The 26,314-nt window shown below is 45.1% G+C and overlaps 1 protein-coding gene across 3 annotated transcripts in view; it reads right to left on the minus strand.

Annotated features, from left to right (window-relative positions):
- HLTF (helicase like transcription factor) overlaps positions 1 to 26,314 on the minus strand; it is a 136,274-nt gene that overhangs the window by 21,755 nt on the left and 88,205 nt on the right. For all 3 annotated transcript variants that reach the window (XM_077290834.1, XM_077290835.1, XM_077290836.1), the window contains exons 16-21: positions 24,582 to 24,717; positions 13,379 to 13,558; positions 11,768 to 11,892; positions 3,766 to 3,944; positions 3,024 to 3,143; positions 995 to 1,107 (exon numbers count right to left, since the gene is read on the minus strand). In XM_077290834.1, coding sequence (XP_077146949.1) covers positions 995 to 1,107; positions 3,024 to 3,143; positions 3,766 to 3,944; positions 11,768 to 11,892; positions 13,379 to 13,558; positions 24,582 to 24,717 — 853 coding nt within the window. The remainder of the gene's footprint in view (positions 1 to 994; positions 1,108 to 3,023; positions 3,144 to 3,765; positions 3,945 to 11,767; positions 11,893 to 13,378; positions 13,559 to 24,581; positions 24,718 to 26,314) is intronic.

Below are 26,314 nucleotides of genomic sequence, written 5' to 3' on the forward strand. Positions count from 1 at the left end.
CCTTTAACTGTGGGTCTATGTCTCTGACCACTATAAACTTGTAATAAGAAACAAACAAACGCCGGCGGTTTTGATGAATTGGAAGGGCTGGCGTGGCCATGGCCTGTTCTGGCTCTTTCCTTTCACCATCCATATGGGTGGAGCAGATTCAAATTGGCATGAAAATGCTAAAAACCACAAACTTTTTTTTTTTTTTTTTTAACTCCGCATTGCACAAAATTTGTGACTTTCCAAAGGTTTCACACCACTTCTGTGGTATAATAGCTAATAGCTTTGAGGAATCGACCCCATAATTTCTAACCTAAAAAAGTGTTGAATGTCTATACGGTGTTTTATACTTTGGGGCATTGCCGGCTAGCGTTTTTTTTTTTTCATGCAAATTTTACTTGAGAAAAAAAAATAAAAGTCACAGCATGCTGCGTGTGCATTCAATAATCGGACCATGCGCACCCATACAAGTCTATGGGTGATTGTAAAACATCGACCTGCACTCACATGTCATCAGAGTACAGTCCAATTTATGGGAACAGAGACAATGGAGAAGATGGAGAAATTAAGTTCTACTCCTGTAATGCGATTATCTCATGCAAGAGAATCAGATCACACATGGCTCATACTCTTGACAGTTTCAGCAGAATGTCATTAGCATAATCGTCCCGATTCTGTTGCATGACAACATTAGGTCGTCTGACCCCGGCCTTACTAATGTAACTCTATGGAGCTATGTTCTGACGCTCCATAGACTTTCACTGTAAAAGTCACTTCCAGTTCACACAGACAAATGTGTGACCCAGAGAGTCAGAATTTAAGTCATATGACTCAGAAAAGGATTGGTGTAGGGCTGGACACTAGAGAAGAACATGAACGGTGACCATATAAATCCACCGACACCACAGCAAAACTGGTATAGAAGGCTACTGCACGCTTCGGAATATGAGCTACATATGACATTAAGATAAAAACCTTTTTTGACAATTTTATAGAATTATCTTACCTTAGAGGCGTTTCTATTAAAGATAAGTATGAAGTGAACTGTGAAACAATGATACTCTTCACACAAGGATCTTTAACTCTTTGTTCTACCAATGCAGCAATAAGAGCATCTATCTGAAATATTAAGCACATACAGTAAAGTACATTCAATTCTGCATTAATATGAAATGAAGGTGGATTATCAGGTATCAGCCCAGAATACACTACTAATAAAATATGGAAGAATCAGCAATACTCCAGCTTCCCTGCAGCAATTACCGTAGGTGTATGCACAGACATCAGGCTCTGCTGACATGTACAATAGCTCAGAGAGAAAGTCCAGCTTCTATTCTACCCTTAGTCATAGCCAACACTAAAGCCTCACCACAGCCATCAATAAGGTCTCAACATAGCCATCACCAAGGCCTCAACATAGCCATCACCAAGGCCTCACCATAGCCATCACCAAGGCCTCACCATAGCCATCACCAAGGCCTCACCATAGCCATCACCAAGGCCTCATCATAGCCATCACCAAGGCCTCATCATAGCCGTCACCAAGGCCTCATCATAGCCATCACCAAGGCCTCATCATAGCCATCACCAAGGCCTCATCATAGCCATCACCAAGGCCTCATCATAGCCGTCACTAAGGCCTCATCATAGCCATCACTAAGGCCTCAACATAGCCATCACTAAGACCTCATCACAGCCATCACTAAGGCCTCATCATAGCCATCACTAAGGCCTCACCAGAGCCATCACCAAGGCCTCACCAGAGCCATCACCAAGGCCTCGTCATAGCCATCACTAAGGCCTCACCATAGCCATCACCAAGGCCTCACCATAGCCATCACTAAGGCCTCACCATAGCATTCAATAAGGCCTCACCATAGCCATCACTAAGGCCTCATCATAGCCATCACTAAGGCCTCATCATAGCCATCACTAAGGCCTCATCATAGCCATCAGCTAACATAGAAAAAAACTCAGAAAAAATACATACAATGAGATACGGCCTTCCCAAAACCCTGTCTGATGACAAATGCACACTTAGCAGGATGCAGCAGGCCTCCACTGATAAAGGCTAGGAGCGGCACAGGTGCAGACTACTTGATAAAAACAACCACCCCCACCCTCCAGACATTGCAGGGGTTGGCTGCCTAGTAGAAAAAATGCACATTGATATAACTCACATATATCAATGTGCATTTTTTCTACTAGGCAGCCAACCCCTGCAATGTCTGGAGGGTGGGGGTGGTTGTTTTTATCAAGTAGTCTGCACCTGTGCCGCTCCTAGCCTTTATCAGTGGAGGCCTGCTGCATCCTGCTAAGTGTGCATTTGTCATCAGACAGGGTTTTGGGAAGGCCGTATCTCATTGTATGTATTTTTTCTGAGTTTTTTCTATGTTAGCTGATGGCTATGATGAGGCCTTAGTGATCATCAGACAGGGTTTTGGGAAGGCCGTACCTCATCATAGCCATCACCAAGGCCTCATCATAGCCATCACTAAGGCCTCATCATAGCCATCACCAAGGCCTCATCATAGCCATCACTAAGGCCTCATCAAAGCCATCACTAAGGCCTCAACATAGCCATCACCAAGGCCTCACCACAGCCATCACCAAGGCCTCATCATAGCCAACACCAAGGCCTCATTCGGCCGTCAGCCTATAGACCAACATTCTGGAAAAAAACAGACGTGAACAGTTCCATAGATTCTAATGGCCACATGATCTATAAGTGAAAAACAGGCATCTGAAAGAAGCTCAAGGGTGTAATCACCACCTGAAACATGCTAGGGAATCATCAGGTCTAGCTGTGTTTCTTGAATTTCAAAGGGTCAAAATAGAGGTATGCTGCTTAGTTATAAATGCTGGACTGTCTCTGAGAACTACTGAAAATATGCCTTTATGTCTTGGAACATCTTACAAGACCACAATATGTAGTGTGATTCAATATTTAGTCCTTTGCTGGAAACGAATGCTGAAATATCAAACTTTCTGTATTCTCAGGTAGGAACACACAGTATATTTATTATGTTTCTTACTTTTGAACTTGACATCCACTTTTGATCCTTTTTTGTGCTGGAGGCGGACTCCTCCTCGGGACACTCCAGTAAGTGTTCCAGACGTATCTCACCTCTACAGAGAGGGCATTTGGCGTTTGGCTTGGGTAGAATACAGATGTTAACAATATTAGCTTTTTCTGCAACCATAAAATTTACTTTATAAACCAGAGGTCTTCAAGCTATGGCTCAGGAACCGCATGCAGCTTGTGGCTATATGATGTGTGGTTCCCTGCCAGCTCGCTGCATTAGCACCAGGTCTAGCAAACAGCTCTGAAGAAGGTCTCCATATTGTGACTTTTTTTGAATAGCCCTGCACAGAAGAGAAGATCTGAAGGCCCACATTCTAATATGGGACAAGTGGGGGAATAAATATGGTTAGCTTGGGGGGGGGAGAGGAGGATGATACTGCCAGTTACAGGAGTGCTGAAAACTAGAAGCAATAGTGTGATGTGTGCTTGATGGGAGAATATCGGATGGAGGTAAAGTTGAAGTTGTTGTAAGTTTACTGCCTATAAGCGAGAGCGTCGTAAGATCTTGGTGGACATGTGGTTGTTATGGCAGTAATTGGGAACTCGGTCACTACTGGTGGGGGCAGGTGCATGTTGCTAACACCCATCTTCCAGAGTTTAATGTAAGTAACAAAGATTGGGAACCAGTGTTATACACCAATAACCAGAGTGCAGGCAATTGTCACCCCCTGTGGTTTACCACATTAACTTACTTTTTCTTTGTGGATAACCTGACAGATGCAGGGCTTACAGAAGACGTGGGCACAGCGAGTGATAACGGGAATGTTCAGAGAGTCCAAACAAATTGCACACTCTTCATCCGACCCAGAACTGAGTACCAGCTTTATCTTATTGATGAGCTTCTCCCGTAACTCTTCTGCGCTGGAGCTCGCTATGGAGGACAAAAAGATACAGATTTTAGTGATTTTTAGGTTCACATTGCATTAATAGCAGCCCGTTCAGCACATACGCTAAGGCTACTTTCACACTAGCGTCGTGCACTGTACGTCGCAATGCGACGTGCCGATGCTAGCGTTGAAAGCGCCGCACAACGGGGGCAGCGGATGCAGTTTTTCAACGCATCCGCTGCCCCATTGTAAGGTCCGGGGAGGAGGTGGCGGAGTTCCGGCCGCGCATGCGCGGTCGGAAATGGCAAACACATCGTACAAAAAAACGTTACATGTAGCGTTTTTTTGTGCCGACGGTCCGCCGAAACACGACGCATCCGTCGCACGACAGATGCGACGTGTGGCAATCCGTCGCTAATGCAAGTCAATGGAGAAAAAACGCATCCTGCAAGCACTTTTGCAGGATGTGTTTTTTCTCCAAAACGACGCATTGCGACGGAGGCCAAACGACGCTAGTGTGAAAGTAGCCTAACGGGCTGCTGTTAACGCAAGTGCCGACGTTCCATCGCGCTAGCGCAGATAGAGCATCTGCTAGCTCCATCTGCGCTAGCAGTGACAGACCCGAAAACGCTGCAGCCCGCGTCTCGGGTCCGTCACTCAATGACGGCACATCGCTAGCGCACGCCCATTGTGGGCATGCGCTAGCGATGCGTCCGACATTGCATTCAATGGCGGCGTTAACAGACTACGTTACACCACGTTATGCCGCGGTGTAACGTAGTCCTTTTAACGTAGTCACTGAACACACTGTGAACCCAGCCTTAGCCCAAAGAACCCCAGCCCTCATTCTACTCACATCCACACAACTCTACACTACAGCCAAAATTAACACTAAATATATAAATAAAGTAAATAGAAGAAAAACTTCCATAAAATATCTAACCATTTCAAGGCTTGATCATTTTTTTCAAATTAGACCTTACTTTTTTTTTCCCCTCCTGTTCTTTAAAAAACTGACTTTTTTTCGTTTGACATAGCAATAGGAGGACTATTTGTGAGACTAGTTACATTTTAAATTTATTTTATCATATAATATACTGAAAAACGGAAATATTTAGGTAAGGTAAATGGGGGTGGGGGTGGGGTTGTTGGAACAAATAATAAAGAAAATAATTTTGCCATTCTTTTTACAGCAGTCACTCAGAAGTAAAAATTACCTGGCACCACGATTCTCTAGGTGAGTAGGGCTACAGTGGTACCAAGCTTCTGAGGTTTTTATTTTTTATATTTTAGTGGTTTACAAAAAAAAAAAAAAAAGAAGAAAAGTTCAGAACTTTATAAAGAAAATGTTTGTGTTTCCAAGACCCATAACGTTTATGGGGTGTGAGGGTGTTTTTTCTTTGTGTGCCGAGTTCTAGTTTTTAAATTATTACTATTTGGGGTTACATAGGACAGGGGTGTCAAACTGCATTCCTCGAGGGCCTCAAACCATGCGTGTTTTCAAGATTTCCTTCTCATTGCACAAGGTGCTGGAATCATTCTGTGCAGGTGATTAAATGATCACCTGTGCAATACAAGGAAATCCTGAAAACATGACCTGTTTGCAGCCCTTGAGGAATGCAGTTTGACACCTCTGACTTAGGAGGTTTTGGTTGCTTTTCATGGCATTTTTGGGAGGAAGAGGGAAGGCAGGAGTGTTCCAACTGAAAAATAACAATTCTGGCGTTCCATTTGTATTTTATTTTCAGCATTTAACATACCATTTAATGTATTTCGATAGACTAGACTTTTACAGACATGACAATTCCAACTATGTTTATTGGTTTACATTTTTCAAATTTTTAAAATATTTACATTTTTTGAATGGGGAAATTAATTTCTGATAGTATGATTGGTCATACTTTTTACTACAATAGAGTAGTATGACAGGAGAACATTAGTTACACTATATACTACGGTATGAAGCCCAAACAAAAGGGAAGACTAAGATTGCAGGAATGGAGGACCCCACCTGCCGTGGTACGCCATCGGTTCCCCACAATTGTGTCACGTGTGGGAGGTTTATTGGGGAAAGTGGTTTTGGGTTGACAGCCTGCAGCAGGTCCTTTAAATGCTGCTGTCACTAATCAATATTGGCATTTGAATGGTTAAACAGCAGCACAAGTATACACAGGGCACAACTCCTATATACCCTGCACCAGTTACGAAAACGTACTTTACAGGTCATTAAGGAAACAGATAGCAGGCAATTCTTAGGGTGCATTTATACTGGCCGATTATTGTGAAGGAGTGTTCCTAGAAAAGACAATTTCCCTATTGGCTGCCAAGCACCCGACGTATAAGCAAATAGCTCGTTTGTGGGCTGAAATGATTGTTAAGCTTGCTTGAAAATCATTCCTCTTGGCAGAACATCGTTCTGTGTAAATATTTTACTGCTCGCCGTGTGCACTTGGCAAGTGTAGTCACAGATAGCCATGTCTTTAACCCATTCACCCCCAGAGCTTTTTTCGGTTTTGCGTTTTCATTTTTCGCTCCCCTTCTTCCCAGAGCCATAGCCTTTTTATTTTTTTTCTGTCAATATGGCCATCTGGGGGCTTATTTTTGCGGGACGAGCTGTACTTTTGAACGACACCGTTGGTTTTAGCATGTCGTGTACTCAAAAATGGGAAAAAAATTCCAAGTGTGGTGAAAATGCAAAAAAGTGCAATCCCACACTTGTTTTCATTTGGATTTTTTGCTAGGTTCACTAAATGCTAAAACTAACCCATCATTATGATTCTCCAGGTCATTACGAGTTCATGGACACCAAACATGTCTAGGTTCGGTTTTATCTAAGTGGTAAAAAAAATTCCAAAGTTTGCTAAAAAAAAAACAGGATTTTTGGTTGCTTACCGTAAAATCTGTTTCTTGGAGCCTCCATTGGGGGACACAGGAACCATGGGGTGTATGCTGCTGCCACTAGGAGGCTGACAGTATGCAAATAAAAAAGATAGCTCCTCCTCTGCAGTGTACACCCCACCGACTGGCATTATACTCTTCAGTTAGTGAGAAAGCAGTAGGAGATAAAGAACAAGGTTGAAAAACCATAACCACAAACTTGAGAACTGTAACGTGAGAACAGTCATATAACAGATAACAGAAAACTTGGGAGGGAGCTGTGTCCCCCAATGAAGGCTCCAAGAAACAGATTTTACGGTAAGCAACCAAAAATCCTGTTTTCTTTATCGCCTCTCATTGGGGGACACAGGAACCATGGGATGTCCCAAAGCAGTCCCTAGGGCGGGAAAACAGACTTCCATCAGGTCAGAGGACTCACCACTGCCGCCTGCAAGATCCTTCTGCCTAGGCTGGCGTCCGCCGAAGCGTAGGTATGGACCTTGTAAAATTTGGCGAACGTGTGAATGGAAGACCAAGTTGCCGCTTTGCAAAGCTGTAGGGCGGAAGCCCTGTGGCGCACCGCCCAGGAGGCGCCGACTGCCCGGGTAGAGTGAGCCTTAATCCCAGGAGGGGGCACTCTGTTCTTGACCCGGTAAGCCTCCAAAATTGCCATTCTGATCCAGCGAGCAATAGTCGCCTTAGAAGCCGGTTGGCCTCTGCGCGTGCCATCAGGAATGACGAAAAAGGAGTCAGTCTTTCGAAAAGTGGAGGTTCTATCCAGGTAGATCCTCACTGCCCTGACAAGGTCCAGCTTGTTCAAAGATCGCTCCAGAGGATGAGTCGGAGCTGGACAAAAGGAAGGTAAAATGATGTCCTCGTTGCGGTGCAAGGTTGAAACCACCTTAGGAAGAAAAGAAGGTGGAGGCCGGAAGACCACCTTATCCTGGTGAATGACCAAAAACGGAGGTTGGCAAGACAGAGCCGCCAACTCGGAAACGCGGCGAATAGATGTGATGGCCACAAGAAAGGACACCTTCCAAGATAGAACTGATAGAGGAATCTCCCGAAGGGGCTCAAAGGGAGAAACCCTCAGAACATCCAGTACCAGGTTCAAATCCCATGCATCCACAGGAGCCCTGTACGGCGGGACAGTGTGGGCCACTCCTTGAAGGAAGGTCTTAACCTGTGGCCGAGAAGCTAAAGTCTTCTGAAAGAGGATGGAAAGCGCAGAAACCTGGCCCTTCAGGGAGCTAAGAGCCAGGCCCGAATCCAGTCCTGCCTGAAGGAAGGCCAAAAGAGAAGGCAGGGAAAAGGACATAGATGGAACGCGATTGGACTCGCACCAACGGAAGTAAGTCTTCCAGGTACGGTAGTAGATCCTGGAAGACGAGGGCTTCCGAGCCTGAATCATGGTGTGAATCACCCGGTCTGAAAGGCCGGATGCTCTTAGAACCGCGGTCTCAACAGCCACACCGTTAAACTGAGCGACCGAGAATTCGGGTGGCAGATCGGACCCTGAGACAGCAGATCGGGCCTGTCTGGAAGGCGCCAGGGAGCGTCCGCGAGAAGGTTGACGAGCTCTGCGAACCAAGCTCTCCTGGGCCAATCCGGAGCGATCACGATGACCGGCACCCCTTCCACTTTGATCTTCTTCAACAGCTTGGGAAGAAGTGGAAGGGGTGGGAACAGGTAAGGCAGCCTGAACTGTGACCAAGGGATGGCCAGAGCGTCGACGCCCACTGCGAGAGGATCGCGAGACCTGGAGACGAACTGCGGGACCTTCCTGTTCATTCGAGACGCCGTGAGGTCCACGTCCGGAGTCCCCCATCGAAGACAAATCTGATGGAAGACCTCCGGATGCAAGGACCATTCCCCTGACGTGAGCCACCAGTTGAGAGACCGTTTGACCCGAGAAGAGAGACGGATTGGCCGATCCAGGGAGAAGACAGACCTGTCCCATTGAGACAGAATGGCTTGCTGGAGGGGTCGCGAGTGAAATTGGGCGAAGGGAATCGCTTCCAATGTTGCTACCATCCTCCCAAGAGCCCTCATGGCCGAACGGAGGGAGGGAGGCCGAGGACCCTGGAGCAAGCGTATGTCCCGACAAAGGGTGGATTTCTTGTCTTTGGGAAGGAAGACTCTGGTCTGACGAGTGTCGAAGAGCATGCCCAGAAAGATGATGCGCTGAGAAGGGATAAGGCAGGACTTCTTCCGGTTGACCAGCCACCCGAAACGGACAAAGGTGTCGATAACAATAGACAGGCTTTCGTGAGCCTGAGCAAAGGATGGAGACTTGATGAGGATGTCGAGGTAAGGAAAAAGGACCGCCATCAGTGCCGCCATGATCTTTGTGAACACCCTTGGAGCGGTTGCGAGGCCGAACGGCAGGGCGACGAACTGAAAATGTTCCCGGAGCACTGCAAAGCGCAGGAAACGGTGATGTCCGGGAAATATCGGGACATGGAGGTAGGCGTCCTGGATGTCGATTGAGCACAGAAATTCCTGGGCCTCCATGGAAGCAATTACTGAACGAAGAGATTCCATCCTGAAGCGTCTCAGATGAACTCTCCTGTTCAGCAATTTGAGGTCCAGAATGGGACGAACCTTGCCGTCCTTTTTCGGTACCACAAAAAGGTTCGAGTAGAAACCCGTGAAACGTTCTTTTTCTGGTACGGGAAAGATAACCCCGGCTTTGAGAAGAGAAGCAATGGCTGCAAAGAAGCCCGGAACTAAAGCGGGATCTCTTGGAGGACGGGATTCGAAGAAACGATCCCGGGGTCGTGAAACAAACTCTATCTTGTATCCCGAGGATACAACTTCCCTGACCCATGCGTCCTCTACTGCGGAAAGCCAGACGTCCCTGAAAAAGAGAAGACGGCCGCCCAACCTGGACGTTGGGCTGGAGTCTTGCCGAGAGTCATGCAGAGGTGGATCTTCCGGTCCTGGGCCTGGAAGATCTACCCTGGGAGTAGCGAGGACGCCAGGACGGAGTGGGCCTAAAGGACACCGCCTTCTTCTCTTGACGTGCCTGAGGCCTCTGTTGCTGCTGGGCAAAGGAGTTTGACGCCGCGAAGCGTCGAAAAGGCCGAAAGGATCGAAACTGCCGTCTAGGAGGAGGGCGGCGAGGCTTAGCCTGGGGGAGAAGAGAACTTGTACCCCCAGTGGCGTCCTTAATGATTTGGTCCAGCTGGGGACCAAAGAGACGAGAGCCCTGGAAGGGCAGACTGGTAAGGGACTTTTTGGAAGATAAGTCCGCCTGCCAGGCCTTGAGCCAAACAGTCCGGCGGATGGCAACAGCATTGCTGGAAGCCTGAGCCGCACAAGACGCGGTATCCAAGGAGGCGGAGACCAGGTATTCACCAGCGTGGGAAATCTGGTTGGCAAGCTCCGCTAGTTGCGCGGGAGGCGCCTCGTCCAGGATACCTCGACGGAGATCCTTGGCCCATTTGGAAATAGATTTTTTTTTTTTTTTTTTTTAAAGTGTGCGGTGGGACCCTTGTGCAGAAAAGGTGCGGCCGCAGGGGCTCCCACAGGTAGCACAAATACTCACCTAACATCCCACGCCGTCGTACTAACCTTGAAAAAGCGTGGAAGATATTAGACGTCCGTGGAGCCGATGACGGACGTCCTCGTCTCCTCCGACCGACAGGCTCTGGTGGGCGAGTGGGTGAGGGACGGAGCCAGGACCGGACTTCTGAGCACGCTTGTGTGCTAGGATCTTGGTCCTGGAGAGGGATCTATGAGGATACGGGGTGGCAGTACACGCCGTACTCATAGTCCATATTATGGGACTACAGGTGTGACTGTTCACCCTGTATCCCTCCGGAAAACCTGAAAAGGAACGACGCACATTGAGGTAGATAAGGGTCTAAAAAAGACCCGTGTCCACCTCCTACTGACACTAAGCTAAACTGAAGAGTATAATGCCAGTCGGTGGGGTGTACACTGCAGAGGAGGAGCTATCTTTTTTATTTGCATAGTGTCAGCCTCCTAGTGGCAGCAGCATACACCATGGTTCCTGTGTCCCCCAATGAGAGGCGATAAAGAAAAAACCCGTAGCGTCTCCATTTTTCATGATCTAGGAAAGAGTGAGGGCTTATTTTAATTTGCCTTCTGTACTGCACTATTCCTGAGGACTGTGAGAGCTACAGTCACACACTGAGGTCTGCTCTTGTGTAAAAGATGTGTGTCTTCATGTGTCTATATAGCAGTCCTGAACGCTTAGGCCGGAGTCACACTACAGCATAATACAGACGAGTGCTAAGCGATTAAAAAAATCGCATAGCACTCGGCCCAATGTTAATCTATGGGGCAGCTCCCATCATCCATTTTTTTCTCGTCCGTATTATACTTGTGAGTGAAATCCCAGCATGCTAAGATTGTCCGCGTATCTCAGCCGAGAAACGCCAATGCAAGTCTATGGGTGCGAGAAAAAAAAAAAAAAAAAAAAAATCACACAGCACACGGACCATCAGTGTGACTTGCGAGAAATTCTCAGGCATTGGGCAGGTGACAGGAAATTGGCTCAGCCGTTATTTGCTCATTTTGCAAGTGTGTGAGAAAATCATACGGATGACATACAGATGACACACGGATACTTTTTTGAGAAAAAACCGCATCCTGGCACTGCACACGGATGACATATGGATCACCATACGGAGAACATTTGTGTGATTCTCAGCAGACAAAATCGGTGTGGGACTACAGCCTTACCGTGTGCAAACACAGTGAGACTGAGCCCAACTTGAAAGATCATGGCTGTGTCCATCTGCCATACGAATACTCCAGGCACATATAGCAAACACCTTTATAAGCCTGCAGTTAACCAACCGATGCAAAAAGAAAAGCCAAGGCATGGCTATACAGTGGACACATCTTACTGCTGCATACCTCCAATGTAGCCATTATAATTATTAACTACAGGTGACTCAGTGTGTATCCTTTCTATCTGCGGGCTACCATTGTAGATATAAATATAATCTGTTCTCACCAACAGGAGAAATGGAAGACAATTTGCTTGAGACAAGATGGGGATGACAGCAAAGCTGCCTTAACCGCAGCAGCACAACCAGCACATCTGCGAATTGTGTCAGGACGGTTCCTTCCTGTAAGTGTCTGGAATGCAAAGATGCAGAAACATGGCGTCAACATAGTATTAAAGGGTTTGTCCACTACTAGGACAACCCCTTCTTAAACTAAATGTTCAGCCCCGATAAAATAATAAAGCCTATACTCTCCTCCTGTGCCGGCTCCGCTCCAGCGATGTCAGCACTTGCGGTCCCGGGGCTGTGATGCGGTGGAAAGACGTGATGACCGGGACCAAATCAGCACTGCGTCACTGTCCCCGCCTCCGGACAAAGTGAGCATGGATAGGAAGCCGGGGGGGGGGGGCGTGGGATCAGCTGCAGCGCTGGCTTCCTCTTCATGTTCAGTTCGTACGAAAGTGGAGACGGACACGAGAACTGATTGCGCGCCGGTGTCAAGTGTTACAGCACCACATCACAGCCGCGGGTGGAGCCAGTGCCAACACCGCTGGAACAGCGCCGACAAAGGAGGAGACTATGAGCTTTATTATTTGATTGGGGCAGAACATTTCGTTTAAGAGGGGGTTGTCCTAGTAGTGAACAACCCCTTTACATACAATATAAAGGAAATAAATTGGCATAGTAAAATTAACGGAAAATAATTATTCTCAAGTTTGAAAGTTCCACAAAAAAGGGATAACTTCCACACTTGTGAGAATACCTATTTAAATATGTATTTTTTATTTCACTCATCTAGGAATATTGGCTTGCCATTAGATAAGCTATTCACAAGCTATGAAACTAATTTTTTTAATTACTTATCTTTGTTTGATGCCAGAAAGTAACAAACAGAAAAGTTGTAGATCAGCTCACCAACTGTTAAAAAATGCCGTGATTCAAGGTGCAGTGCACAGAGGCAGAGGCTCCAGACCGACTTCTGGGTGTAAAAATATAGCAGCAAAATGGAAGAACCCAGCATCCGCAAGAAATGAGGTACGTATATTAAAACATTATTTTATTGGCAACATACTTAAAAAAAAAAAAAAAAAGAAAAATTTAAAACATACAAAGAGAATTAAAGGACATAGGTCTACGCCGTTCGAGCATAACCTCTTAGTACTGTCAGGACAGAGAGCGGTTATGCTCAAAACGCATATGTATGTGACCTTTTATTCCCTTTGTATGTTTTGATTTTTAATTTGTCCCCTCTTTTGTTTTTTAACTATGTTGCCAATAAAGTAATGTTTTCATATACATACCTCATTTCCTGCAGACGCTGGATTTTTACACTGTGCTGCTACTGACATAAGAAAGTACTAATCCAGAAGGTGGTTCTCATCAATGCAGCAGCATGGTTGTGCAGGACCACTGCTGCTCCACTTACGTCTATTGGACTGACAGATGGCCGAGTGCTGTATTCGGCTACTTCCCCCGTCAGCCTCAGACACTGAACACATCAGAAGCCGAGACGCTATTTACAAATACCCCCTTTGTGACTAACAGAATGGATGCCAAATGTGGTGGTGGGCTTCCAGTAATGTATCCACATGTATCAAATTGAGAACATTACACATCACCTTCCAATAACATCTTTTACTTCATTTTGCATAGATTCATATAGTGTCCGCTCTTCAGCAGAAAGTTTGATATATTGGATATAAACTTTGCGCTCTGGTAATTCAAGCACAGGTTTCCCTTTGACTTTCGTTGTTTTTGTCCTTCTCAGCGTGATGCTTTTAATAAGTGCTTGAAGACGTCTGCAGAAAAAAAAACATAAATTCAACTGAAGACTTTTTTTATACAAACCGATAAGACATTAATGAATTTAGCTTAAGCATGAAAATTTTTTTACATCAGAGTACAAGTGACCAGCCGGCAATTTGCTTCCTACACATCTCTTGTAGACACTGGCCTTGGTACAATTTCTCCCAAGAAAGTAAGGCCTCTTATTTGTGCCGGCAGTATGGGCAGCATGGTGGCGCAGTGGTTAGCACTGTATATTTGCAGCGATGGAGTCCTGGGTTCAAATCCCACCAAGGACAACATCTGCAGGGAGTCTGTATGTTCTCCCCATGTTTGTGTGGGTTCACTCCGGGTTCTCCGATTTCCTCCTACACTCCAAAGACACACGGATAAGGAATGCAGATATTGAGCCCCAATGGGAGCAGTAATGACAATATCTTTAAAGCGCTGCGGTATATGATGGTGCTATATCAGTAATTCAATCAGAAAAGAAAATGTCTCTCTTAAGACATAACTTTTAATGATTCCAATAAAATAGGAATATTCTCTGGAAAAATTGACGACCAACTCGCATGTATTACCTACATAAATGGCCAATAAATCCTAATGTCCAGTTATCACCTCTATCTACCCTGTCATGCCCCGTGTGTTTGCGTCCGGCCTCACAAGGGCAGTACGCCAAGTATGGGTCTGGTGGTAACCCCAGAAAAAAATCCCTACTAACGCGTTTCTTTCTCAATACTGAGAGTAGTACATTTTTATTAAACCAGTTTCATGAAAATATAAGTTAGGCTAGGTTCACATTGCGTTAACAGCAGCCCATTCAACACATGCGTTAACGGGCTGTATATATATATATATATATACACACACACACACGCGCACACACACACACACACACACACACACACGCGCACACATATACATGCATTGCAGACCAAAAGTTTGGACACACCTTCTCATTTAAAGATTTTTCTGTATTTTCATGACTATAAAAATTGTACATTCACACTGAAGGCATCAAAACTATGAATTACCACATGTAGAATTATATACTTAACAAAAAAGTGTGAAATAACTGAAATTATGTCTTATATTCTAGGTTCTTCAAAGTAGCCACCTTTTGCGTTGATGACTGCTTTGCACACTCTTGGCATTCTCTTGATGAGCTTCAAGAGGTAGTCAACAGGAATGATTTTCACTTCACAGGTGTGCCCTGTCAGGTTTAATAAGTGGGATTTCTTGCCTTATAAATGGGGTTGGGACCATCAGTTGTGTTGTGCAGAAGTCTGGTGGATACACAGCTGATAGTCCTACTGAATAGACTGTTAGAATTTGTATTATGGCAAGAAAAAAAGCAGCTAAGAAAGATTATATATATATATATATATATATATATATATATATATATATATACACACACACACACACAGTGCCTTGCGAAAGCATTCGGCTCCCTGGAACTTTTCAACCTTTTCCCACATATCATGCTTCAAACATAAAGATACCAAATTTAAATTTTTGGTGAAGAATCAACAACAAGTGGAACACAGTTGTGAAATTGAACGAAATTAATTGGTTATTTTAAATTTTTGTGGAAATTCAAAAACTGAAAAGTGGGGTGTGCAATATTATTCGGCTCCTGCTCTGTGATAGTCTCAGGGTTTTATCTGAAGCACAGAGAGCATCATGAAGACCAACAGGCAGGTCCGTGATACTGTTGTGGAGAAGTTTAAAGCTGGATTTGGATACAAAATGATTTCCAAAACTTTAAACATCCCAAGGAGCACTGTGCAAGCGATCATATTGAAATGGAAGGAGTATCATACCACTGCAAATCTACCAAGACACGGCCGTCCCTCTAAACTTTCATCTCAAACAAGGAGAAGACTGATCAGAGATGCAGCCAAGAGGCCCATGATCACTCTGAATGAACTTCAGAGATCTACAGCTAACTTGGGACAGTCTGTCCATAGGACAACAATCAGTCGTACACTGCACAAATCTGGCCTTTATGGAAGAGTGGCAAGAAGAAAGCCATTTCTCAAATATATCCATAAAAGGTGTTGTTTAAAGTTTGCAACAAGCCACCTGGGAGACACACCAAACATGTGGAAGAAGGTGCTCTGGTCAGATGAAACCAAAATCGAACTTTTTGGCCACAATGCCCAACGATATATTTGGCGTAAAAGCAACACAGCTCATCACCCTGAACACACCATCCCCACTGTCAAATATGGTGGTGGCAGCATCATGGTTTGGGCCTGCTTTTCTTCAGTAGGGACAGGGAAGATTGTTAAAATTGATGGGAAGATGGATGGAGCCAAATACAGGATCATTCTTGAAGAAAACCTGTTGGAGTCTGCAAAAGACCCGAGACTGGGACGGAGATTTGTCTTCTAACAAGACAATGATACCAAACATAAAGCAAAATCTACAATGGAATGGTTCACAAATAACCGTATCCAGGTGTTAGAATGGCCAAGTCAAAGTCCAGACCTCAATCCAATCGAGAATCTGTGGAAAGAGCTGAAAACTACTGTTCACAAACGATCTCCATCAAACCTCAGTGAGCTCGAGCTATTTGCCAAGGAAGAATGGGCAAGAATTTCAGTCTCTCGATGTACAAAATTGATAGACATACCCCAAGCGACTTGCAGCTGTAATCGTTGCAAAAGGTGGAGCAACAAAGTATTAAGTTAAAGGGGCCAAATAATATTGCGCGCCCCACTTTTCAGTTTTTGAATTTCCACAAAAATTAAAAATAACCAATAAATTTCGTTCAACTTCACAATTGTTTTCCACTTGTTGCTGATTCTTCATCAAAAATTTACATTTGGTATCTTTATGTTTGAAGCATGATATGTGGGAAAAGGTGGAAAAGTTCCAGGGAGACTAATACTTTTGCAAGGCACTGTATATATACATAATAATCATCTTTATTTTTATATAGCGCTAACATATTCCGCAGCGCTTTACAGACATCATCATCGCTGTCCCCAATGGGGCTCACAATCTAAATTCCCTATCATTATGTCTTTGGAATGTGGGAGGAAACAAACTCTTTGCAGATGTTGTCCTTGGTGGGGTTTGAACCCAGGACCCCAGCGCTGCACACATACACATACACAGTTACGTAGATCCATCAAGTTCAACTTTCTCCACCAATTGTACATTTCGTCAGTAATTTAGCTATAACCCGCAATGTTATGTGTATCAAGGAAATCATCCAGCCCTTCTTTAAAAGCTATTATAGTGTCTGCCATTACTACCATTTGTGGTAGGGCATTCCACAGTCTTGACTGCTCTAACTGTAAGGGTATGTTCACACGTTCCTGATTTCAATCCTTTTTTTTCAGGTCAAAAACCGCAGCTCTTGGCAGAAAACGCAGGTGCGTTTTTGGTGCGGTTTTTGATGCGTTTTTGATGCGGTTTTTAGTGCGGTTTTTTATGCAGTTTTCTCTGCAGATTGTCTGTGTTTGACACAAATAAAGCTTTAACTGCAGTGGGGGAAAAAAAAAAAAGAAATGATGTCATTTCCTTGTCCAACCCTTTTCTTCTTCCATCCTCCATTTTGGGACTAAACACCAAAATGAGTGGACGTGTTTTGAATGACAGCGCTCCGCAGAGTGCTGAGCGTAGGCCAGATCACAGCCCGCGGATCCAGCTCTATCCAGCTATTTAAGTCTACGTTCACATTTGCGGTCTGCGCCGCAGCGTCGGGCGCCGCAGCGTCGCCGCATGCGTCATGCGCCCCTATATTTAACATGGGGGCGCATGGACATGCGTCGCACTTGCGTTTTGCGCCGCATGCGTCACTGCAGCGCACGCATCCGGGCGCAGAGGACGCAGCAAGTTGCATTTTTGCTGCGTCCAAAATCAATCAAAAAAAGGACGCATGCGGCGCAAAACGCAGCGTTGTGCATGCGTTTTGCTGCGTTTTTGTTTGCGTTGTGTGTTGCGGCGCCGACGCTGCAGCGCACAACGCATAGCCTAAGTGCCACGTATTTAAGTGCCACGTATTTCAGTGCCACATATTTCAGTGCCACGTATCACGTATTTCAGTGCCACGTATTTCAGTGCCACGTATTTCAGTGCCACGTATTTCAGTGCCACGTATTTCAGTGCCACGTATCACGTATTTCAGTGCCACGTATTTCAGTGCCACGTATTTCAGTGCCACGTATTTCAGTGCCACGTATTTCAGTGCCACGTATTTCAGTGCCACGTATTTCAGTGCCACGTATTTCAGTGCCACGTATCACGTATTTCAGTGCCATGTGCCACGTATTTCAGTGCCACGTATTTCAGTGCCACGTATCACGTATTTCAGTGCCACGTATTTCAGTGCCACGTATCACGTATTTCAGTGCCACGTGCCACGTATTTAAGTGCCACGTATCACGTATTTCAGTGCCACGTATTTAAGTGCCACGTATCACGTATTTCAGTGCCACGTGCCACGTATTTCAGTGCCACGTATCACGTATTTAAGTGCCACGTATCACGTATTTCAGTGCCACGTGCCACTTATTTCAGTGCCACGTATCACGTATTTCAGTGCCACGTGCCACGTATTTAAGTGCCACGTATCACGTATTTCAGTGCCACGTATTTCAGTGCCACATATCACGTATTTCAGTGCCACGTGCCACGTATTTAAGTGCCACGTATCACGTATTTCAGTGCCACGTAGTTCAGTGCCACGTGCCACGTATTTAAGTGCCACGTATCACATATTTAAGTGACACGTATCACGTATTTAAGTGACACGTATCACGTATAAGTGCCACGTGTCACGTATTTAATTGCCACGTATTTAAGTGCCACGTATCCCACGAAGATTTTCCATGGAGAACAGACACATCTAGAGATATGTCTGCTCTCCACGGCTGCAGCAACACACTGACAGGAGCCATAGTTCCTGTCGGTGTGTCACTGCGCATGCGCGAGCGAGTTTACCGGCGGTCATTGACCCCGGCACTCTCGCTTAACGGCAGTGCTGCGTGGGAAAGTTCAACGCAGCTGTACTGCCGTTAACCGAGACGCCGGAGTCATTGAACTCCGGAACAGTACGCGATACACTGCTAGGAGCTTCGCTCCTGGCAGTGTATCGCCGGAGAGCAGGGGATCGGCGTGGGACACTCGTTTTATGGATTCTGCGGACAGGGAGTATGAATTTGATTTTTTATTTTGTGATTTTTTCCTGGAGGATCGAGGGCTTCGCCTACAAGTGTGCTGTTGGTGAGTATATACTCTATGTTATGTGTTGTATGTACTGTACTGTGTGTCATGTATGTGTACTGTGTGTGTTTTGTGTAACTTTACAACTGTGCTAAGTCGCCGGACACAGGGACAACTCTCCCATCCTAATACCAGATGGGAGTAGTAGTCCCATACGGCGACTTAGCACAATGGTGGCACTAGCGTCGCATGGGGACACGCACACACACACGCACACACATACACACACACAGACACACACACATACATACACACACACACATACCAAATCAATCAAACAGCCGACACGATCCCCATGCGACGGTATGCCTCCATGTCTCTCCGCCCAAGCACTTCCGCCCACGCACTTCCGGCCGCTTCCCCGCACTTCCGGCTGCAGCGGTTCTGCACCACAAACCGCAATAAAACCCGCAGATATATTTTTGATCTGCGGGTTTTACTGTGGGTTTGACCTCACAATGGAGGTCTATGGGTGCAGAACCGCTGCTGTTTCGGGCAAAGAAGTGACATGCTCCTTCTTTTTTCCCGCAGCTATTCAGCGCGGCTTTTTTTTTAAAATTCAGGATCATGTGCACAGTGGTTCCTGTTTTCCATAGGGTACATTGTACTGTACCCTGCATGGAAAAAAGCTGCGGAACCGCAGCGGCAAAACCGCTGCGGTTCCGCGGTAAAAAACGCACTGTGTGAACATGGCCTAAAAAACCCTTTCCTGTTTAGCTGCCGGAATCATCTTTCTTCTTCCCATAATGAGTGCCTCCTAGTCCTCAGTATGGTCTTTGGAAGGAATAAGTCACGTGCCAGTGTTTTGTACTGGCCACACATATATTTATACATGTAAATGAGATCCCTTCTGAGGCGTCTCTTTCCTAAGCTAAACAAGCCCAATTTTTCCAACCTCTCATCATATGAGAGGCCTTCCATCCCTTGTAATAATCTACCTGCCCGTCGTTGAACCGATTCTAACTTCTGAATATCCTTTTTAAAATGTGGAGCCCAAAACTGGATCCCATATTCTAGATGTGGTCTCACCAGTGATTTATAAAGGGGTAATACGGTAATATGTTGGGATCGCGGGAGTTTCTGTTTTTATACATCCCAATATCTTGTTTGCTTTTGCAGCGGCAGCTTTGACATTGAGTACTGCTGCTCAGCTTACTTGTAACGAGAATAATAAGTCCTTCTCCTGTTCTGTAGCCCCGAGTATACTCCCATTTAAAGTATAGGCAGCAATAGGATTACTCCGTCCTAGGTGCATTACTTTACATTTATCTACTTTACAGTGGATATGGAAAGTATTCAGACCCCTTTAAATTTTTTCACTCTGTTTCACTGCAGCCATATGGTAAATTCAAAAAGGTTCATTTTTTTTACTCATTAATGTACACTCTGCACCCCATCTTGACTGAAAAAAAAAACAGAATGTAGATTTTTTTTTTGCATATTTATTAAAAAAGAAAAACTGAAATATCACATGGTCATAAGTATTCAGACCCTTTGCTCTGACACTCATATTTAAGTCACACGCTGTCCATTTCCTTGTGATCATCCTCGAGATGGATCTACTCCTTCATTGGAGTCCAGCTGTGTTTAATTAAACTGATAGCACTTGATTTGGAAAGGCACACACCTGTCTATATAAGATCTCACAGCTCACAGTGCATGTCAGACCAAATGAAAATCATGAGGTCAAAGGAACTGGCCAAGAAGCTCAGAGACAGAGTTGTGGCAAGGCACAGATCTGGCCAAGGTTAAAAAGAATTTCTGCAGTACTCAAGGTTACTAAGAGAACAGTGGCCTCCATAATCCTTAAATGGAAGACGTTTGGGACCACCAGAAGTCTTCCTAGTCCTGGCCGTCCAGCCAAACTGAGCAATCGTGGGAGAAGAGCCTTAGTGAGAGGTAAAGAAGAACCCCAAGATCACTGTGGCTGAGCTCCAGAGATGCAGTAGGGAGATGGAAGAAAGTTCCACAAAGTCAACTATCACTGCAGCCCTCCACCAGTCGAGCCGTTATGGCAGAGTGGCCGAACGGAAGCCTTTCATCAGTGCAAGACATATAAAAGCCTGCACAGAGTTTGCTAAATACACATGAATGACTACCACACTATGAGAAATAAGATTCTCTGGTCTGATGAGACAAAGATAGACCTTTTTGGTGATAATTCAAAGCGGTATGTGTGCAGAAAACCAGGCACTGCTCATCACCTGCCCAATACATTCCCAACAGTGAAACATGGTGATGGCAGCAACATGCTATGGAGGAGTTTTTCAGCTGCAGGGAGAGGACGACTGGTTGTCATTGAAGGAAACATGAATGCGGCCAAGTACAGAGATATCCTGGATGAAAACCTCTTCCAGAATGCTCTGGACCTCAGACTTGGCCGAAGATAAACATTCCAACAAGACAATGACCCTAAGCACACATCTAAAATAACAAAGGAGTGGCTTTAGAACAACTCTGTGACCATTCTTGACTGGCCCAGCCAGAGCCCTGACCGAAATCCAATTGAGCATCTCTGGAGAGACTTGAAAATGGCTGTCCACCAAGATTCACCATCCAACCTGACGGAACTGGAGAGGATCTGCAAAGAAGAATGGCAGAGGATCCCCAAATCCAGATGTGAAAAACTTGTTGCATCATTCCCAAGAAGACTCATGGCTGCACTAGCTCAAAAGTGTGCTTCTACTCAATACTGAGCAAAGGGTCTGAATACTTATGACCATGTGACGTTTCAGTTTTTCTTTAATAAATTTGCAAAAATTTCTACATTTCTGATTTTTTTTGTCAAGATGGGGTGCAGAGTGTACATTAATGAGGAAAAAAAAAAATCAACTTTTTTGAATTTACCAAATGGCTGCAATGAAACAGAGTGAAAAATTTAAAGGTGTCTGAATACTTTCCGCACCCACGGAAATCTCAATTGCCAAGTGTTTGCCCATTGTGACATCTTATTCAGATCATTTTGCTATATTGTAATGTCAAGGTCAGATTTAAACATCCTACATAGTTTGGTGTCGTCAGCAAAGACTGACACTTCACTCTCAATCCCATCCACTAGGTCATTAATAAAAGAGGTTAAAAAGAATCGGTCCTAGCACAGATCCCTACGTACCCCACTGCTGACTATATCCTATTTAGAGAACGTACCATTTATGACAACTCTTTGTTTCCTGTCATTTAGCCAATTCCTTACCTATCTGCATATAGTTTGCCCCAGTCCTTGCTTCTGTAGCTTCAGTATAAGGCTATTATGTGGAACTGTATCAAATGCCCTTGCAAAGTCCAGATAAATCACATCAGCCGCATTACCAACATCCAGATTTTCACTTAACTCCTCATGGAAACCCAACCTGTTAGTTAGACACGACTTATTCTTCATGAATCCATGCTGGTTGTCAGTTATTATATTACTAGACTGTGGCCCGATTCTAATGCATCGGGTATTCTAGAATATGCATGTCCCCGTAGTATATGGACAATGATGATTCCAGAATTCGCGGCAGACTGTGCCCGTCGCTGATTGGTCGAGGCAACCTTTATGACATCATCGTCGCCATGGCAACCATTATGACATCTACGTCGATACTGTGCCCGTCGCTGATTGGTCGAGGCGAATTCGCGGCAGACTGTGCCCGTCGCTGATTGGTCGAGGCAACCTTTATGACATCATCGCCGCCATGCTGTGCCCGTCGCTGATTGGTCGAGGCCTGGGGGCCTCGACCAATCAGAGACACGGGATTTCCAGGACAGACAGACAGAAAAACCCTTAGACAATTATATATATACTAGACTGTGGCCCGATTCTAAAGCATCGGGTATTCTAGAATATGCATGTCCCTGTAGTATATGGACAATGATGATTCCAGAATTCGTGGCAGACTGTGCCCGTCGCTGATTGGTCGAGGCAACCTTTAGGACATCATCGTCGCCATGGCAACCATTATGACATCTACGTCGATACTGTGCCCGTCGCTGATTGGTCGAGGCCTGGAGGCCTCGACCAATCAGAGAGGCGGGATTTCCATTATGACATCATCGTCGCCATGCTGTGCCCATCGCTGATTGGTCGAGGCCTGGCGGCCTCGACCAATCAGAGAGGCGGGATTTCCAGGACAGACAGACAGACAGACAGACAGACAGAAAGACAGACAGACAGACCCTTAGACAATTATTATATACTAGATTGTGGCCCGATTCTAACGCATCGGGTATTCTAGAATATGCATGTCCCCGTAGTATATGGACAATGATGATTCCAGAATTCGCGGCAGACTGTGCCCGTCGCTGATTGGTCGGGGCAACCTTTATGACATCATCGTCGCCATGGCAACCATTATGACCTACGTTGATACTGTGCCCGTCGCCTGGCGGCCTCGACCAATCAGAGACCTTTATGACATCATCGTCGCCATGGCAACCATTATGACATCTACGTCGATACTGTGCCCGTCGCTGATTGGTCGAGGCCTGGTGGCCTCGACCAATCAGAGACGCGGGATTTCCATTATGACATCATCGTCGCCATGCTGTGCCCGTCGCTGATTGGTCGAGGCCTGGCGGCCTCAACCAATCAGAGACGCGGGATTTCCAGGACAGACAGACAGACAGACAGACAGACAGAAAGACAGACAGACAGACAGACAGACAGAAAGACAGACAGACAGACAGACAGACAGACGGAAAAACCCTTAGACAATTATATATATAGATATATATATATATATATATATATATATATATATATATATATATATATATATATATATATATATATATATATATATATATATATATATATATATATATATATATATAGATTCTCTGCAATATATTTCTGCAGGTGATCTCTACTGATGCCCTAAAAATTTTTGCACACTACTGATGTCAGGCTTACCGGAAGGTAGTTGCCTGGATCCACCTTCTTACCTTTCTTAAATATTGGTACCACGTGAGCCATCCTCCAATGCTGTGGCACCACCCCTGTTACAAGAGAGTCTAAGAATATGAGATACAGTGATCTGTCAATTATTGAGCTCAATTTCCTCAGTATCCGTGGATGAATGCCATCTGGGCCGGGGGATTCGTCAATGTTTAAATTGCTCAGACATAGATGCACTTCTTTTTGTGTTAAACTAGTTAAATCAGGTTGTGAATTTTGATTTTTGCCTTGTTGAATGATCCCTGTAACAGACCGTTCATTGATGAACAATAATGAAAAGTGCCTGTTTAATATCTCAGCCTTTTCTTTATCCTCTGTGATTATCTTGTTATTGTCATCTTTTAAGGGGCCGATAACCATCAATTTTTTTCTTTTTGGCATTGAAGTATTTATAAAAAAATTTGGCATTTATTTTTAATGTCGTTGGCAATTTGTTTCTCTGTAGATAACTTTGCTAGCTTGATTTCATTTTTACATTTCTTATTTAGATCTTTAAACTCCTGAAATGCTATATCAGTATTCTCGGCTTTCAAGATTTTGAATTCCCTTTGTTTTTGTCTTATTAAACTTCGTACTGTCCTGTTCATCCATAATGGTTTCTTTTTATTCCTTGACATTTTATTACCAGAGGGTATATGTTTTCTGCAGGATTCTAGTAGAATTTCCTCAAAAATGCCATATTTATGCATGGTATCCCCAGTTACCACAACGTTGTCCCAGGCTATACGATGAAGCTCTTCCATTAATTTGTTGAAAAGATATATTATATATACACATACATATATTTTGTAATAACAGACCATAAGAAAAACACCTTTGATGTCTAACAACCTCTAGACGTTACACTTTTCTACCTTAATCCGGCTTGATCTCCAGTGGTGACTGGTCTCTGAATCGTACGGTGCCACCACTCCCTTTCAGTGAATGGTTTCAGCTTCAAAAAAGACAGAATGGACCATAAATCCTTCAGGGAATTCTGAATAGGCGTACCTGGGGTTTAAGTGTCAAAACATGTTAATTACCAAGTATATAAAAAAAAAAAGCATAGGCTTTCTGTCCCCATACATATATCACATAGATTTGGGTTAAAATAACGAAGTCTCTTTCGTATCATGTGCTGATCCCTCATGAGTAATAATCAGTAATAACAGCAGTCACATGGCGGACACTGACATCACTGCAGTGCTCAATGACGTGTCACACACACAAAACGGCAGCAGCTAAACTTTACTGGAGACCAAGGAAAAGCTGGCATGAGAAACTTGACCGCTGAGTGAAATCTGTTATAATTTTTAATACTTTTTTTAGTCCTTATATACATTGCTGGAACAAAAAAAAAGCTAAATAATAGAGATATTAATAAACAAAACTGGTTGTTGAGAATCTAACATCTGTAAGCACAGTCCCTCAAGCACATGTTATTCTAGTGATCCCCTGCCCCATTGTCACAGGCTGTTCTGGCGATTGCCTGCCCCATTATCACGGGTTGTTCTAGTGATCCCCTGCCCCATTATCACGGGTTGTTCTAGTGATCCTCTGCCCCATTGCCACATGTTATTCTGGTGATCCCCCTGCCCCATTGCCACAGGTTGTTCTGGTGATCCTCAGCACCATTGCCACAGGCTGTTCTGGTGATCCCCTGCCCCATTGCCACAGGCTGTTCTAGTGATCCTCTGCCCCATTATCACAGGCTGTTCTGGTGATCCCCCTGCCCCATTATCATGGGTTGTTCTAGTGATCCCCTGCCCCATTGCCACATGTTATTCTGGTGATCCCCCTGCCCCATTGCCACAGGCAGTTCTGGTGCTCCTCTGCCTCATTATCACAGTTGATTCTGGTGCTCCTCTGCCCCATTGCCACAGGCTGTTCTGGTGCTCCTCTGCCCATTATCACAGGCTGTTCTGTGATCCCCTGCCCCATTGCCACATGTTATTCTGGTGATCCCCCTGCCCCATTGCCACATGTTATTCTGGTGATCCCCTGCCCCATTGCCACAGGCTGTTCTGGTGATCCCCTGCCCCATTGCCACAGGCTGTTCTGGTGATCCTCTGCCCCATTGCCACATGTTATTCTGGTGATCCCCCTGTCCCATGTTTTTCTGGTAATCCCCTGCCCCATTGACACAGGCTGTTCTGGTGATCATCTGCCCCATTGTCACAGGCTGTTCTGGTGATCATCTGCCCCATTGTCACAGTTGATTCTGGTGATCCCCTGCCCCATTGTCACAGGCTGTTCTGGTGATTTCCTGCCCCATTGCCACAGGCTGTTCTGGTGCTCCTCTGCCCATTATCACAGGCTGTTCTGTGATCCCCTTCCCCATTGCCACATGTTATTCTGGTGATCCCCCTGCCCCATTGCCACATGTTATTCTGGTGATCCCCCTGCCCCATTGCCACAGGCTGTTCTGGTGATCCTCTGCCCCATTACCACAGGCTGTTCTGGTGATCCTCTGCCCCATTGTCACAGTTGATTCTGGTGATCCCCTGCCCCATTGCCACAGGCTGTTCTGGTGATCCTCTGCCCCATTGCCACATGTTATTCTGGTGATCCCCCTGCCCCATGTTTTTCTGGTAATCCCCTGCCCCAT

Source organism: Ranitomeya variabilis, chromosome 2, assembly GCF_051348905.1.
Source record: "Ranitomeya variabilis isolate aRanVar5 chromosome 2, aRanVar5.hap1, whole genome shotgun sequence".
Taxonomy (NCBI): domain Eukaryota; kingdom Metazoa; phylum Chordata; class Amphibia; order Anura; family Dendrobatidae; genus Ranitomeya; species Ranitomeya variabilis.